We start from the raw sequence: 16,586 nt of genomic DNA, 5'->3' as shown, positions 1-16,586 counted from the left end.
CCACCAGCAAAAACATTACAACTCACTGAAAGCACAATCGCATTTTTTTTAGCAATACTTTGCACACTGAACAGACAATAGCATAGTGTAAACATAGCCTGTATATGCACAGGTAAGCAAAAACATTCATTTGCTTGCTTTATTGGAACACTCATCTCCTTGCCGTGCTGTCGAAGGGATCTGTGGTATCTCTGAAGGGTAGCTGTATTTGGAAACATTTTCAGAAACTCAAAGGTTGGGGCTTATGACTTACAAATTCTTATGTTCCTAGTTCCTGGCACTTCACAGGTTCTCAATAAACTTGAAATACATAAATGAACAAATAAGCCAACCTATACACTAGTGTGAAAAGGGAGAAATTGTGGAATATATTTTTAACCTCTAATAAAAGATATCTTTGTTGGCCGTGTCCCCTGTAAAGGAAGGAGTGGCACAAAAACATCGGAATTTCCCTATTAATGTTACTGGTAATCAGTAAAATACCAGTTGAGACCTATATAAATCCAGGAGTTGAATGGCTTCTGACACAGGCTGGATTACAGTTCTACCTGTCATTAACTAGTGATGATGAGCAGATCACTTAGTCTCTCTGAGGTTACTTTCCTTATTTATAAAATGAGGATAATATGGCATTTTTCAAATACGAGGTGTTATATTACAAAACATACCATGATTTATGTGTGTTAATTATATATTGTTATATGATAAATTAGTCCCCAAATTCAGCAGCATAAAACAACATCAACCTCACACAATTTCTTTTTTTTTTTTTTAAGATTTTATTTATTTATTTCACAGACAGAGATCACAAGTAGGCAGAGAGGCAGGCAGAGAGAGAGAGAGGAGGAAGCAGGCTCCCTGCCGAGCAGAGCCCGATGCGGGGCTCGATCCCAGGACCCTAGGATCACGACCTGAGCCAAAGGCAGAGGCTTTAACCCACTGAGCCACCCAGGCGGCCCTCACACAATTTCTGAAGAGTCAGGAATCTGGAAGTGTCTTGGCTGGGTGGCTGGTTTTTGTTTTTTTTGTTTTTTTGTTTTTTTTGGTAAGATTTATTTATTTTAGAGAGAATGCACGCATGAGTGGGCAGAGCAGAGGGAGAAAGAAAAATTTTTTTTCAAGATTTATTTATTTAATTTAAGAGGGGAATGGGGGAGGCACAGAGGGAGAGAATCCCAATCAGACTCCGCTGAGTGTGGCTTGGCTGGGCGGTTCCTCTCGAGGGTTTCCCATGAGACTGCAGTCATCCATTGGCTTGACTGAGGCTGAAGGATCCACTTCCAAACGTCTCTCTCACATGGCTATTAGCAAGAAACCAAGTGGGTCTCTCCAGAAGGTTACCTGAATGTACTCATGACAGCTGGTTTCCCGGAGGGAGGGATTCAAGGTGGGGTGGGGTGGGGAGTAGAGTGAATGTAGAAGCCTAGCCCTGAAATGCCTCTTATAACCTAGGCTTGAAAGGGACCCACTCACACTTCTGCTGTGTTGTATCAGTCATACAGACCAACCCAGATCCACTGTGGGAGGGAACTACACAGGAGCGTGAATCTAGGAGGTGCGACCATGATGGGCCATCTCAGAGGCTGGCTACCAACAATGTGCCACTAACAAACAAAAAAGAACCCAGATAATTATACCATGACAACACTTCGTTATTACTTAGAATCATGGCTTTTATTTTAACAAGTTAGAACCTCACTGACCCTATAGGGACTGCCCCTCCCAGGGTTAGCTAAGTCCTCAAGATAGCAAACAACTTACCTGGGAGTGTACCTTTATTTGCACATCAACCAATCCAGAGCCAATACCCCAACGACCTCCTTCATGGTGCTCTTACACACTGGGCCACTATCTGGTTGCTCTAATAACCTCAGAGCCAGGTATCAGACAACTAGGGACAGTCCCTATGTTCCAGAGCCCACCATAATTATTCCCATTAGCCAATCCCAAACCTACTCAGCTTGCCTTGCCTGTTCCTTCTTACAGAAACCACAGTAAAAGGAGCCTGGGTGGCTCAGTCTGCCTTTGGCTCAGGTCATGACCCCAGGGTCCTGGGATCGAGTCCCACATCGGGTTCCCTGCTCAGTGGGGAGCCTGCCTCTCTTTCTCCCTCTACCCCTCCCACCTCCCCCCGCTTGTGCTCCTTCTCTCAAATAAATAAATTTTTAAAAAATTTCTTAAAAAAAAAAAAAGAAAGAAAGAAAAAAGAAACCACAATAAAGGCTCTCACCTACATTTTCCCTGGCTCCCCTACTTCCTGAAAGACCCAGGTGCTTCCCCATGGAAGCAAGGTACATCGTGGCTCCTGTGTCCAGAGCCCTGTAAGCAAAACAGACTTCTTCTTTCATGACAGTCACTTCCATGTCTGTGGGTCAAATTAAAACAACTCCTAGGACTCTTAAAACATACACTTATCCAAAGAGCATTTAGGCCTTTTTTTTGGATTTAGAGGCGTTGGGGACACGCTGAAGAACAGCCAGTGTCAGCATTTCTCATTTGCCCTCGAGCGTCACCTTCTTCCTATTTGGAATCACGTGGCCCCTGGAAGTTAATCAGCTTCTGTTCAAAGTCAGCATGAGGTTTCTGACAAACTGGTTCACACCTTAGTGGTAAGTCCTGTGCTTTGCATGAATTGGTCACACTAGGCCTCGCGTTGCATTAAAACTTCTTCCATTTATTCCAAGGCAGGTGATAGCTTTCCCTTCATTCATGGGCCCTGTTTGGTGTTTGACAGGCAATCCCTGTGCACGAATCTCAGCATGCCAATAAAAACCTCATTTACCAGCAGTCATCTTGCTTGCCTTCTTAGTTCCAGAAGCCCTTGGTTGCTGCTTTGTAAGAAATATATGGCCCTAAGTTCGTTCCTTCAGTGGCAAACCTCTGCTTCAATGATACCAAAATTAACCCGACTACTGTGCGTCTGTACCTTTCTGTATACCAAATAACCTTTCATTTCAATACCAAATTACAGTACAGTCTTTCTGAAGATATCACAAATAGCACGTACATTTAACACACGTGGTATCCCCACTGCACAGTACTCAACAGGGCTGACGAGAATGTGAAGAGCACACCCAGCGTGTACACGCACAGGTGACAACAGCGCTGACATCACGGTCACTGTCTAGCACCACTGATAAGACATCGATATCAGACACACTCCGATCCTGAAAAACACATCCCCGGATTGATGTAATGAAGGAACACCTTCCAATGTACGTGCTGCCATAGCTTAATACATGTTCAAAATTAACAACAAACTCTCAGCAAACAAGGCTCCTTTTAATCCAATGTGTTTGGCTGCAAAGAGAGTCAGAGATGTTCTGGTCTTCTCAGATGTGGGTATGCCGGGGACAGAGGCTGTGGCAGCAGAAGGGCACCACCTCAAAAGCCACCGGTCTCCTGTGCAGGGGTTGGGCCTGGAGAAGGGGCAAGCTCATGTTTCTCGATCAGCTAGGAAGGAAGAGGTACTCTCAGGGCTGGGTGAGGGCTCTGTGACATAAAAGAGGCATGAGCCTCCCACCCAGACCAAGAAATCTAGAGAAGGGTAAGCTAGCATTGATTAAGTACTTACTGTATTTGGAGATTTAATTAATACTCATTTCATGCTCATATCATCCCTGCAAAGTAGACATTAGCCCCATTTTACAGAGAAACCGGAACCAGTTTTATGAAGCCCAGAGTTGTTTAAACTGAGCTATTCCCAGAGTTCTGTCCGGACACCTGGGTAAAGAACGAGTCCCACTGCGTATTGCTCTCCTGAATTAGTTCGACCTCTGATAACCAAATGTTGTGTGATGGAGAGAGTCTTCAGAATTTGTCTTCCTTTTTTTTTTTTTTTTTTTTAAACCACAGAGGGTTATAGCTATGAAGGGTATAAACCAAGCAGATGAATGTTGTAAATAAAATTGCCCTCTGGAACATCAAAATCACTTAATATGCTCAATTCCTTTTGAAGCACGTAGTGCAGAGACCTGTTATGCTGATTACCAATAATTATAATCCATTCATTAAGGAAAGTCTCTAAGGGCTTCTACAAAGGAACACTTCATGGCTGAGATGGAGTTACTCGGTGTACTTGAAAATAATGAAGCTACCGTTCTTTTAAAAATTATCTAATTTAGGCTTTTCACTGATTTACACTGTGCTTCTCCACAAGGACTCTGAATGAAAGAGGTTTTGCTAAAATTAAATGGAGCCTTTCAAAGGGCCAGAGCAGCTTTGGCACTGATCACTGACATGCCACCCCTGCAGAGCAGGGATGGGAGGAGAGAGTTTCAGGGAAGAATCGAGATCTGAAAGCTATATCCCTGGAAGTCTCTGCTTTTCTTAAACATTTTGGTTCCAAAGAACTTGTTTCTCTAAAGATTCTTGAGATTCACTGGACATCTGTAGAGAGAAGGCACTAGAATTTACTGAGAGCAGCCTTAAATCCCTTAGAAACAAAGTTAATATGAACACACAGGGGTTGCAAACTTCATATGCCTCAAGTACTCCATGAGCTAAATGCTTTCTCATTTGAGTTACATCCTTTCAGGTACAAGAGACCTTCAGAGGTATGGATGCAGAGGACTATAGGAGAGCCAGAAATCTTACAGAAATCCAAAAACAGGAATCATAATTGGGCCTTTTCAAACCCAATCTAAGAAGGTACCCAGCCAGCAGGAATTTCATGACTCTTTCCACAGGGGACCTGCTTTCCTCTTTGCACCCATTAATTTGCTTTCAATAATAAGAAACAGAAAACCCAATTTGAAGTGGCTTAAACAGCAGGTAAAACTTTTTGTCTCACAGAACTGGAAATCCAGCTGTAAGCTGGGTTTCAAGCTGTGTGATCCAGTCAACCAACTAGGTCATCTATGATCTGGGTTCTTTCCTCTCCACTCTGCCCATGGGTCAGCGTCCTCCTCAGGCCGATTCTTTTTGAATAGATCATAGGTGGTGGACAGTTGAACTATAGGCTACATAGTTTCTCAGTGACATTTTCTTTTTTTTTTTAAAGATTTTATTTATTGGACAGAGAAAGAGAGATCACAAGTAGGCAGAGAGGCATGTAGAGAAAGAGGGAGAACCAGGCTCCCCGCTGTGCAGAGAGCCTGATGCGGGGCTCGATCCCAGGACCCTGAGACCATGACCTGAGCCAAAGGCACAGGCTTAACCCACTGAGCCACCCAGGCGCCCCTCTCAGTGACATTTTCAAAAGAGAAATGTTCCCGCAGAAGTTCCAGAAACCTCACAGAATCAGTGACTTGATGTAAGTCACGTGACATTCGTAACTAATCCCTTCAGCCGACTGCTCTTCACCTAGTTCTAGTTCTGGTCACTAACAAGGAGTATGGGATTACCACGACTGGTTTAGACTGCTCAGGGCACATCCCCAGGGTGAAGTCAGAGGTGTGAGTGGTGTGGGGAGAGGTAGGGGATGGGAAAAAAGGAAAATTGAAAACAGTTCCAAGTTACTGCCTGAAGTAAATGGGTAGACTCCGAAACCATATGGTAATTCTTGAAGGAAAAACAGGTTGGGAGAGGGGCGGTGGGCACCAAGAGCACTGTTTTGGATGTGCTGGTTTTGAAATGCCTATTAGATATTCAAATGAAGAGGCCATGTAAGCCATGGGATATATGAATTGGGAGATCGAGGAAGGGGTCAGGGCTGAAGTTATAATTTTGAGACTCATCAGGATATAGCTAGAATTTAAAACCTGGGGAATGGAAGAAATCAATTAAAGAAATTACATAAAGAGGAAATGAAGCGAGGATCCAAGGCCAAGGGTTGGGGCGTTTAGTGTCTACACGTAGAATCGAAGAGGAGAACCCAGCAAAGGGACCAAGAAGCAACAATCAGCAAGGCAGGAAGAAAACCAGAAACACGTACTGTCCTGGAAACCAAGAGAAGCGAGTGTTTCTTGATAAGAGAGAGAGGAGTTACGCCCAATGTCGGGAGGCTGACAAACGAGAGGGCCAAGAGGTGAGCACACAGCTGGCACCATGGAGGCACCGGAGCCAAGATAAGTAGTTTCCATGGAGTGGGAGCACTGAGGCCCACCCGGAGTGGGTGGAGGAAAAACGGAACGTGCCATTTTTGTTAGCACTTAATTTAGACAACTCTCCTGAGACATTTTTCTGTGAGGGGTAACATAGAGATGGGCAGTAACTAACAGGGAAGAGGCCAAAGCAGGAGGTTTTATTTTTTTAAAGATTTTTATTTATTTATTTGACAGAGAGAGAGAGAGAGACAGTGAGAGAGGGAACACAAGCAGGGGGAGTGGGTGAGGGAGAAGCAGGCTTCCCGATGAGAAGGGAGCCAAATACGGGGCTCGATCCCAGCACCCCGGGATCACGACCCGAGCCGAAGGCGGACACTTAACCATCTGAGCCACCCAGGCACTCTGAAAGCAGGAGGTTTTAAAGAAAGAAGATCCTAAAGGGCATCTAACATGCTGACAGCGTGACCCACCAAGAGGAAGATGGCCGGAAGAATCATCATGGGAGCCAAGCCATGGAGAAGTCGTGGAGAAGAGGAGACAGGATTCAGGGAACAGGTGGAGGAAGTGACCTTCTGTGGAAGCAGGGCTATTTTACCCAGGAGGAAAGGCCGGGAAGGAGCGCGCACGCCAAGTCATGTGGCTGATACGGTGCAAGATAAGGGATTTCCCACCTCATTGTTTTTATTTCTGTCACAGAGTTGGAAGGAAGTACAGACTGGAGGGAAGTACAGACTGAGCTTCAAAAAGGCTAGGAAATGGCCCCAGGCTCACACCACGAATGAGCAGAAAGGCAGGGATTCACACTGAGGCCCGAGCCACTTCACACTCCGTGCTCTTTCCGTGCTGCGAGTCCCTCAGGCACAATCAATCCACCGGTACAAAGACAAAGCTGCAGGTAAAGTGCGTCTACAAAGATTCGTTGAGCCCCACAAACGTGTGACTGCCATGGGTCCCTGACTTTGCGATGACTTAGGAGGAATCTAGGAGGACGCTTCAGTATTTCACCCTTCCCAAGGCCCAGGGATGTCATCCCAACCCTCGCTCTCTCCTCTGAATTACCAGCGACTGGCTTGTCGGCCTATCTCCAGTCTCTAGCGCCCCCAACCACCTTCCCGACTGCTCAACTCGGTCTTTGTGAAATCAGATGAGGTCTTTCACTGCACAAAACCCTACACAGCACCACACACAAGACTCTTCCTCGTGTTTTGGCCACATTCCCCTGGCCTCCCCCACGGCTGGCGCCGCGGCCCTGTTAGTTACCATTCCCAACCCTGACAGCCCTTTCCTTCCATGCTTCTGCGCCTTTAGGCATGCCGGGGCTCTCCTCGAAACGACTGTCCTCGGCCCTGGTTCACACGACACTCTCCCGTTTATCCAGTTCCAGTCCCTTCCCCAGGAGAGCTTTCCTTTGCCACCTCTCCTTCACTCTCCTCCACCGTTCTCACACAACCACTACGGGGGTTTTGGCCATTCCGCATTAGAATTCTCTTTGCCTAATTCTCTCCTTATCCACCACGTCCCAGCACATCGCCCTCTCGTACTGGGTGCTCAGATCCTGTGTTGAATGCTGAACAAGAATGAATTTAGCTGTTCAACACTAAGGTGATGAAATGAGCCGAACTGCTTTGAGTGGGGTTCAGTGTCTCACACCGCATTTGTCATGTTCCCAAGGGATGTCACAGGGATACAGAATTCAACTGTTTGCATCCATAGCATCTTTCACAACCTGCTCTGAAACCCAACATTTCGAGGTGGCTTTCAAAGTCGGACGTTACTGAACAAGCTTACTACATGAACGGTTTATACGTTATGCAGATGAAACATAAACAGCCTGATGGGGCTGCTGGAGATCACAGGCTGAGACCATACGGAAGGAGGTCGGCTGGGGGCCAGCAGGTGTCTGTAGGAGCTGTGATGGCTTAGCCATCCAGGAACAACCAGTCTGATCTCTTTAGAGACGCCAGGAGCCTGCCAGCTCTCACTCCCTGATCGCTGTACGTGCTACACAGTGTTTGTATCTGCTGTGGCCAAAGAGAACTACTCACTCCTCCACCCGCACGACACAGATGGTACAGATGGGAGCATGCTTCCTCATGACAATGTGCAATTATGCCCAGTTCTCCAGCTATAACAATTACCAGGAGAAAACCCCAGGGAAGGAAACAGTCCTGGCCGAGAACACCCTTGCACGCTGGCACACACCACTAAGTTCTCCCAAGAGTGGCCACTGGAGTCACGGCCCCTGACCCCTTTCACAGTCCCTCCTAGAACCCATAAGGTGAAAAGCATTCGGTGAGGTCAGGACATAAGGCAATCATCAAATGGGATACATTTAAGTAAGAAAATACCAAGGCTTTATTCTTCTTTTTTTTTAATAAAGACAGCCCCGTTGTCGGCCACACGGAAAGGATATACACAGTTTCCGTGAGTCAGTAAGACATCCCTGCTTCAGACTGCCATAATGCCAAAACAGACCATAATGCCAAAGAACAAACAGCAAAGGGAACGGGGTAATACTTTCATCTTCAAAGCAATAAAATGCAAAATAAGACAAAAATTAAATGGACGTAATTAATGCTGGATATTCCCACTGGGGAAAGACCAGGGGACTTTCAATCCATCAGTATTTGGATATGATAACAATTCCGTTAGGCTGAGCCACCCTCGCTCCCCTCTCTGGCTCTCCCCCATCGGGTACAACAGTCTGGATCCAACAAAGCTGCAGCCAGGAACTTCTGCTTCGGAGTCCACTGACACAAGCAGAGAGCAATGTCTTGGAAGACCAGATAATTGGGCTTTGGTGAGGCACCTACGTGCAGCAGTGTCGCATATGGAAGTTGACAACATACTCAGCATTAGTCCTCTGCACTGAAATAGCAAAAGGCTCAAAAGGGTGAAAGGTGAAGGCAACAAGGCGTCGCACTGTGTGGTTGATGGGGCGGCCCAGTAAGCCTGCCTGGATCTCAAACTTGAGCAGACCAGAGTCCCGGGCATAGAACCTATACAGAAGAAGAGAAAGAGAAGATGGTACAGATAGTCACCACCACCTTGTAATCTGCACAGCACGAGGACGTGGCAACTCACTATTTAATCCTATGATATCGCCTTTTACATCAGCCCCAGGTTATCAGAAATGCAAAACCACCTTTGTCTGAGCAGCTCATTTTATGGCCAGGGTGACTATGAATTTTCCTGAGCTGTCCTGAGTCCCCGGGTCATCTCTTTCCCAAGATGACCCTCAGTTAAAGCCTTAACTACAGCCTCACCTTTTCCAGAAAAACTGCCCCAAGACTGCCTAGGCTAGGGCTAGAAATGAAATGCAAGCCACATGAATACTTTTAAATTTCCAGGTAGCCACATTAAAAAAGGTAAGAAGAGAAAGGTGAAATTAATTTTAGTGATATATTTTTTATTTAACCCAATACTGGTATCCAAAATATTATCATTTTCACCCATAATCCAGGTAAAAAAATATTAATGAGGTATTTCACATTCCTTTTTTTGTATTAAGCCTTTGAAATTGGATGTGCGACACACGAGCACGTCTCAGCATGGACTAGTCACATTTTAAGTGCTCAACCACATGTGGTGAGTGGCTATTATCCAGGACAGCGCAGATCTTGGCCTGTATTTGAGTTTTTCATTTTTAAGAATAAATTCTCTCGGAAGGTTCTTTTTCACACACAAAAACAAAATACTAAATAGTTTTTCATTTTTCATCTAATACTTCCATTCATCCCCATAATTAAAGACATTTTCCCATACGCATGATAAATGTCCTCGGGTATCGGGAACTAGAGATGTTCAGTGGGGTTGGGGCTGAACTAGGTAGGGGAAGTCCTAGAAAATGAAGTGCTGTCAATTACAAAGCTCTATAATTTCCCTTTTGGAAAGCAAACATATGGTAGACATAAAGATATTCATAGCCTCTGACTCAATAATCCCATTTCCACAAATTTATATCCTTAGAACTTAATTTAAATGGAGGACATAGTGATATGAATAAAGATGGCAACTCTAGCACAGCTCCAACGTAAAAATGCAAGACAGAATAAAGGCTCAGTGATGGGACTAGTTCAGTCAACTGTGGTACATCTAACTGAGGGAGTGATAGGCCATCATTGGACGGTAACTCTGAGGACTATGGAACAACACCAAGAAACGTTTCTAAAATAAAAGCAGGCTACACAGGACAATGCTAACCAGGACTACAACAACATACATGTGAACATGCGTACTGACAAAGACTAGAATGGAACACACAATACAGGTGTTCAAGTCATGGCATCTGCTCTTCTAATGCCTTTAATATCCTCACATTGCTCACTTTAAATTAAAAGTAAGTGAAAAACCCCTTTGGTCAGAGGCAATAGCCATTTCCAAATTTAACTTAGGTTACTCTCTTTTCATTTTAGAAAGGCAAGTCAGAAATGAGGGGAATGTATCTCATACTACCTTGACAATATCAAATGAGGCCCGTGATACGCTTTTTTGTGTGAAAACCACATTCACCTCACCCACAGAGTCTCCAACACACAAAGGGCTTGTAAGGTAAAGTGAGTTGTTTGAGCTTCTAAATCGAACTACCAGTTCACAGGAAATGTACACGAATGAGAAAAATCGTAAACACTACTCCGGGGATGCACAAGCAGACTCCAGATGTGGGCAACACTATAGGACAATTTCACTGCAAGGAAGGTAAGAGGGAAGCAGAACATTTAGAATAAAATGGATTTAAGGGAGTAGCAACTAATGCAATGTATAAGCTTTGTTTAGATCCTGATAGGAATAAATGGAACCATAAAAAGAATATTCACAAGACAATAGGAAAATGTGAAAACTAGGTACTTGGTGGTCGTCATAAAATTTTCAGAATTTTCTTACGACAGACTAATGGTATGGAGGATATATTTTTCTAAGTCTTTATCTTTTAGAAATTCATGCCAAAATATATATGAGTAAAATGCTAAAAAATCTGGGATTTGCTTCAGAATAATCAAGAGTGGCAGTTTGGGGTGGGGGGAGGTAGAAAGAGATGACAACATTGACCATGACCTGATAACTGTTAAAACTGGGTGGTAGGTACGTGCAGGTTCATTATACTCTTCCACATTTTATATGTTTAAAGCTTTCTAGAATTAAAAAAAAAAAAAAAAAAAGTCAACCGGTTTTTGGGACATGACTACAATTTCCCAAAGGAAATACTATGAGCGATGATTAACTGTTCAGAATGTGTTACACAAGCCTATTTAGTACACAATGAAGCTGGACAGTGAAACACTACCTAACACTGCTTCCATGTGAAAAAGGCCTTCCACTCTCCAGCTAAGGGTTCCAGGAACACACCCCTGCTGAAATCACCCCACCGGTGGTGGTGGTACCAGTTCCTCTCCCTAGTATCTAACACAGCACACGAAACAACACAAGCTCCCAACACGGAGAGACGGGGAGGGTCTGTGGAGTGGACATCTGTGAGGGAAGGACTGGCTTAGTTTTCCAGGTTCTAGCAGTAACACAGTAGTCCACATTCTAAAATTTCTCATGTGAGGACGCATGTGTTTCTCCGAAACCTGCCTGTTTCCCAAATTATCTCTGCTATCTTTTCTACTAGGTAACATGAGGGGATAAAATAATTTGAGTAAAATAAAATTAGAAAGTCTCAACTATAAACACTATTATGAAATGGTATGTGGTTTCCTACCCTGGGTACCTTTAAAAGGGAACAACACTTACCTGAATTGGATGCTTTGATGAGAAGCAAAGAGCAGAACTACTTAATGTATGAGACTAGTACCTACATGATCAAAAGCACTTGTCACATTATAGAAACAGCCTGTCCTTCCAATCAACCCATGAGTCCCAGTGGGCATAGTCGCAGTGGAATGAGGTCCAAGGCAGGGGGAGGTGGGGTGGGGGTGGGGGTGGGGGTGGGTGGGGAGGTGGGGAGGGAGGGAGAGAGAGAGAGAGAGAGAGCACGCGCGCGCGCAGGCAGGCCATCTTTAGCCCTTGGGCAGTTGGCCGCTGGAGCAGCGATCGTGTACCTGATAGGATGATCTCCACAAGTCTTGGGTCGCTCCATGACAGACACCCACTTGTCATCGTAGCTGAAGAGAGACAAATCAAGGTAGGGGCTCCCGCTGTAAGACTGGGCACTGATGGGGAGCTGACCCAGCAGCCGGCGCACTGCCTCTGTGTGCCCTCCATACTTGGCATTTACAATAGTGTCTTTAAACCTAAAACAAAGCACCAGTGAGGAAGGCTGCATTAGCAGGCACGCAAAGCTGCCTTGGATCTCAGATCAATAAAACACGTCTAAAAACAACTCATTCTGTAAATAGAAATCCAGATAATGAAGGACGTCAGGACTCCCACACATCACAAGTCTGCCTGGCTACAAACATTCTCAAAAACCAGAAAACAGAACTTGAAGTAAGAACACTAAATCACTTTAGAAAAGTTAACACAGACTCTCTAAAGAAGTTTCCAATGAGTGTAACTATTCTATGACAACACTTCTACTCAAATCTACTTCCCCAAATAGCAGTCTCAGCTTGCTTTAAAAAGGAGGTACAGAGAGCAGGGAAGGCTGTGGAGAAGAGGAGCCTCTCTCTGACTTCTTGGGATCAGTTGTAATCAACTTTCATCAAAACTTTCGAAAAAACACTCATCCCTTGTTTCAAGTCTGGGAGCTCGCTGCCTGCACTCCCACAAAAACATCAGTACCTAAAGAACAGTAACATGGACACAGAGTCACAAATCTCATTTACTTTGAGTAATAGTAACAACAGAGCAATTATTTCTCACAACTGTCAAGAATACTAAATTTAATACCCTTTGACCAAGTATTTCTACTCTTCTAGAAATTTACCCTAAGGAAGCAATCCCACACGCAGAAAAATCTCTGTGCACATTCAATACAGTATTATTTATGATAATGATAAATTGACAGAAAATTAAAAACCTAATGGAAAACTACAATATCCAAAGATTACATGGTTACAGAGGAAATGTTTATCATAATGGTAAGTAAAAGAAACAGGCTACAGTCTGTACACACAGTATGATTAAAAAAACAAAGAAAAAGGGGCACCTAGGTGGCTCAATCGGTTAAGCATCTGCCTTTGGCTCAGGGCATGATCTTAAAAAAAAAAAAAAATTAGGCCTAAAAAAAGACTGGTAGAAATATATCTAAATGATAATTGCATTTGTGTGATCACATTTTGATTTTTCATTGTCCCATAGTTTCTTAGAAAGAATGTCAACTATCAGTAATGCAGTTTTAAAAATCTCTGTATCAAAGTATATCATATATTTTTTAAAGATTTTATTTGACAGAGAGACAGCGAGAGAGGGAACACAAACAGGGGGAGTGGGAGAGGGAGAAGCAAACTTCCCGCTGAGCCGGGAACCCCACGTGGGGCTCGATCCCAGGATGCTGGAATCACCACCTGAGCTGAAGGGAGATGCTTAACAACTAAGCCACCCAGGCAGAAGCCCCTATCATACGGTTTAAAACTTAAAGGGAAATAATTTTTTTAGTCCAGGGAGAAAACAGAACATCCCATCCCTGAAATTAATGGAATGAAAACTAATGAAATAAATTTAAAAACTTGAACATTCCCAACTTTGTGGAGACCAGAAAGCTTGAGGAGATGGGTTCGGATTTTTGCCTTCACCGTTAACCTGTGATGCTGGACGGACATCAACAGTTCTCAGTTTCCCCCGAAGAAAGCTTAGCTCTCAATACTGCTTTTCAGTTACTCCTCTTGACAGTAATTTTCACAGCCTCGGTGTAAATCACAAAATTAAATCTTGGGCCAAAGAGAACTTCTTTCTTTCCCTTTTGAATGAGCTAGAATCAAAGACTCTGGGCTCTCAGGTTTTCAGTTCCTTTCCTGCCGAGATCTAGTTCTACCTTTCACAATCCACACTCTGCCTTGCCTGGCTCACTGGCTTCAAATGCTGGGGGCTGGCCCACAGCTGCACGATGATCCTAAGTCACAGCCTCCATGACGGTCTCTTGGCTGAAGCAGCTCGTCTTCCCCAGTGGCACCACTGGCTCCACTCTCCGGGCTGTCCACTAACAAAAGGATGAAGCAGTTATCCCTGGGACGTCTTCTGGAGTTTAACTCCTGGTTCACTGTCACCCTGCCCAGTTATGCCTCTCCCAGTTCACGGGGACTTCTAAATTCACAGAGATTATCCTTCCAGCACCATGGCCTCCTAGTTCCTGAACCTCCAGTACTAGGTCCCACAATCTCTCCTGCACTTAATCAGTTCTTCCCCACCTTTTCCTAAACCATCAGTTCCCCCTGAACTACAGTTTCAGACTATTTCCTGTACCACACTTTTGTGGTTTATGTGGAAAATACAATTTCCAGAGGCTTCCTTAGAAAAGGTACCTGAGAGGCAATTTTTTTGAGAACTTTCATGTCTGAAAATGTCTTATTCCACCTTACTGGATATAAAATTCTAGATTGGAAATCATTTTTTTTCACAGAATTCTGAAGGCATGATTTTATTGGCTTCAAGATTTCAGTGTTATTACTGGTAAGTCCAATACTATTCTGATGACTTATTTTTTACCATGTGAAATGTATGTTCTTTCTGCAACTTTTTAACCATGTTCTCTTTATCCCCAATGTTCCCAAACCTCATTTTAAAAGATTTATTTATTTGCAAAAGAGAGGGAAAGCGTGAGTGGAGAGGGGCAGAGGGAGAAAGAGAATCCCAACAGGTTCCACATGGAACCCAATGTGGGGCTTGATCCCATAACCCCGAGACCATGACTTGAGCCAAAATCGAGAGCTGGACACCCAACTGACTGAGCTGTTTAGGTGCCCCCTCAATGTTCCAAAATTTCATGATGATATGCCTCAGTCTGGCTCTTTTTTTCATTAGGTACTTGATGGAGCTAGATAATTATCTATCTGGGGGCATGAGCCATGTTTTGCAGCACTTGCCAATTTCTGTGCTGTAAATCCTCCTGCTGTGGTCAGCTTCAAGGTACCAAGATGACACTGCTGAATGTGGAGCTGTTGCAGGATGAACAGTAGCACATCACCAGCTAATATTTTCACCATGCAGATAAAATGGATACTAATACACTCAAAAGCATAAGTAGTTAAATAACTACAAAATATTTTTAAGTTAAAGATATGATTTTTTTTTTTTTTAGATTTTATTTATTTGACAGACAGAGAGCACAAGCAGGCAGAGAGGCAGACAGAGAGAGAGGGGGAAGCAGGCTCCCCACCGAGCAGAGAGCCCGATGCGGGGCTCGATCCCAGGACCCTGAGATCATGACCCGAGCTGAAGGCAGTGGCTTAACCCACTGAGCCACTCAGGCGCCCCAAAGGTATGATTTTTTAAAAAGATTTTATTTATTTGAGAGAGAGCGAAAGAGAGAGAGAACACGAGCAGGAGAGGGAGAGGGAGAAGCAGACTCCCCACTGAGCAGGGCGCCCGACATGGGGCTCAATTCGAGGACTCCAGGATCATGACCTGAGCCAAAGGCAGATGCTTAACCGACTGAGCCACCCAGGCACCCCCAAAATAATTAGTTTTCAATAATGACCACATTTAGCAATAGCTTGCAAAAATTCCTGAAAGCTTAACAAATGGGCTCTCATGAGCCAGCATAAGCCAGTCCTAGCACACCACTGAAAGGTCCTGTCAATCTCGAAATTGATGTTCTTCAAGGCTGGAAAACTATATTTATATTATTTCCTCCCTATCATTTTCTCTATCTACTGCGCCTTGTGGAAATAACCAGATATTGGATGTCCTGGGAAAATTCTCTAATTTCTTTTCATCATTTCTCTCCCATTTTCCTATTTTTATCAGCTTACTCTATTTTCTTGGAGAATTCCTCAACTATACCTAACAAAGTTTAAGTTTCTGTTCTAGGAATGTTTCTTTTTTGTAGCATCAATTATTTCAGTGACTGCAGTGTTATTCCTTTATTCTTTCTACTATTTGTTTTATTGTGGTCTCTTTCAAAATAAAATATTTTCCTTAAGTAACTCACGAACCTTGGTGTCCCTTTTTTACTTGAACATTTACTCTAACCTATAATGGATCCACATTCATTTATTTTTACTAAAAGATGACTGGAGACTGTAAAATTGAGCATTTTAGAGCCCTGTGTTCATAAGAAATAAAAAATAATTCCAACTTATATAAACATTGTATTTTCAATGCAGCAAATCATGACAAGATGCTTAATGAAATGTTACATTACGATACAATTCTGTGGGAGATAAAACAGATATATGAATTTGAACATAAGAAGAAACAATGTAGGGGCGCCTGGATGGCTCAGTGGGTTAAGCCTCGGCTCGGGTCATGATCTCAGGGTCCTGGGATCGAGCCCCGCATCGGGCGCTCTGCTCAGCGGGGAGCCTGCTTCCCCAGCCCCCCGGCCTACTTGTGATCTCTGTCAAATAAATAAATAAAGTCTTTAAAAAAAAAAAAAGGAAACAATGTAAAATTTCAAAGACTACTGGTATAATTTGCTCCCTCCTTTTTATATAAAATACTGAATACCAAATTACTATGGCATCTGGATTCCCCAGGTTATGTTTAAAAGCGTTGAGT

At 43.8% G+C, this 16,586-nt stretch overlaps 1 protein-coding gene across 3 annotated transcripts in view; it reads right to left on the bottom strand.

Annotated features, from left to right (window-relative positions):
• Positions 1–1,044: 1,044 nt before the first annotated feature.
• The window catches only part of DET1 (DET1 partner of COP1 E3 ubiquitin ligase), a 29,341-nt gene continuing 13,799 nt past the window's right edge, over positions 1,045–16,586 (bottom strand). The window contains exons 4-5 of one of the 3 annotated variants that reach the window (XM_080808161.1): positions 12,029–12,220; positions 1,045–1,301 (exon numbers count right to left, since the gene is read on the bottom strand). In XM_080808161.1, the coding sequence (XP_080664287.1) occupies positions 1,244–1,301; positions 12,029–12,220 (250 nt within the window). In that variant the 3' untranslated portion in view covers positions 1,045–1,243. Of the gene's footprint in view, positions 1,302–3,324; positions 3,454–8,318; positions 8,987–12,028; positions 12,221–16,586 lie in introns of those variants that run through there. The other 2 variants (XM_080808162.1, XM_080808163.1) reach the window with 2 other exon arrangements.

Source organism: Martes martes (genome assembly GCF_963455335.1).
Source record: "Martes martes genome assembly, chromosome: 7".
NCBI lineage: Eukaryota > Metazoa > Chordata > Mammalia > Carnivora > Mustelidae > Martes > Martes martes.
Note: the sequence above shows the minus strand (reverse complement) of the source record. Positions and strands in the feature narration are given on the sequence as shown.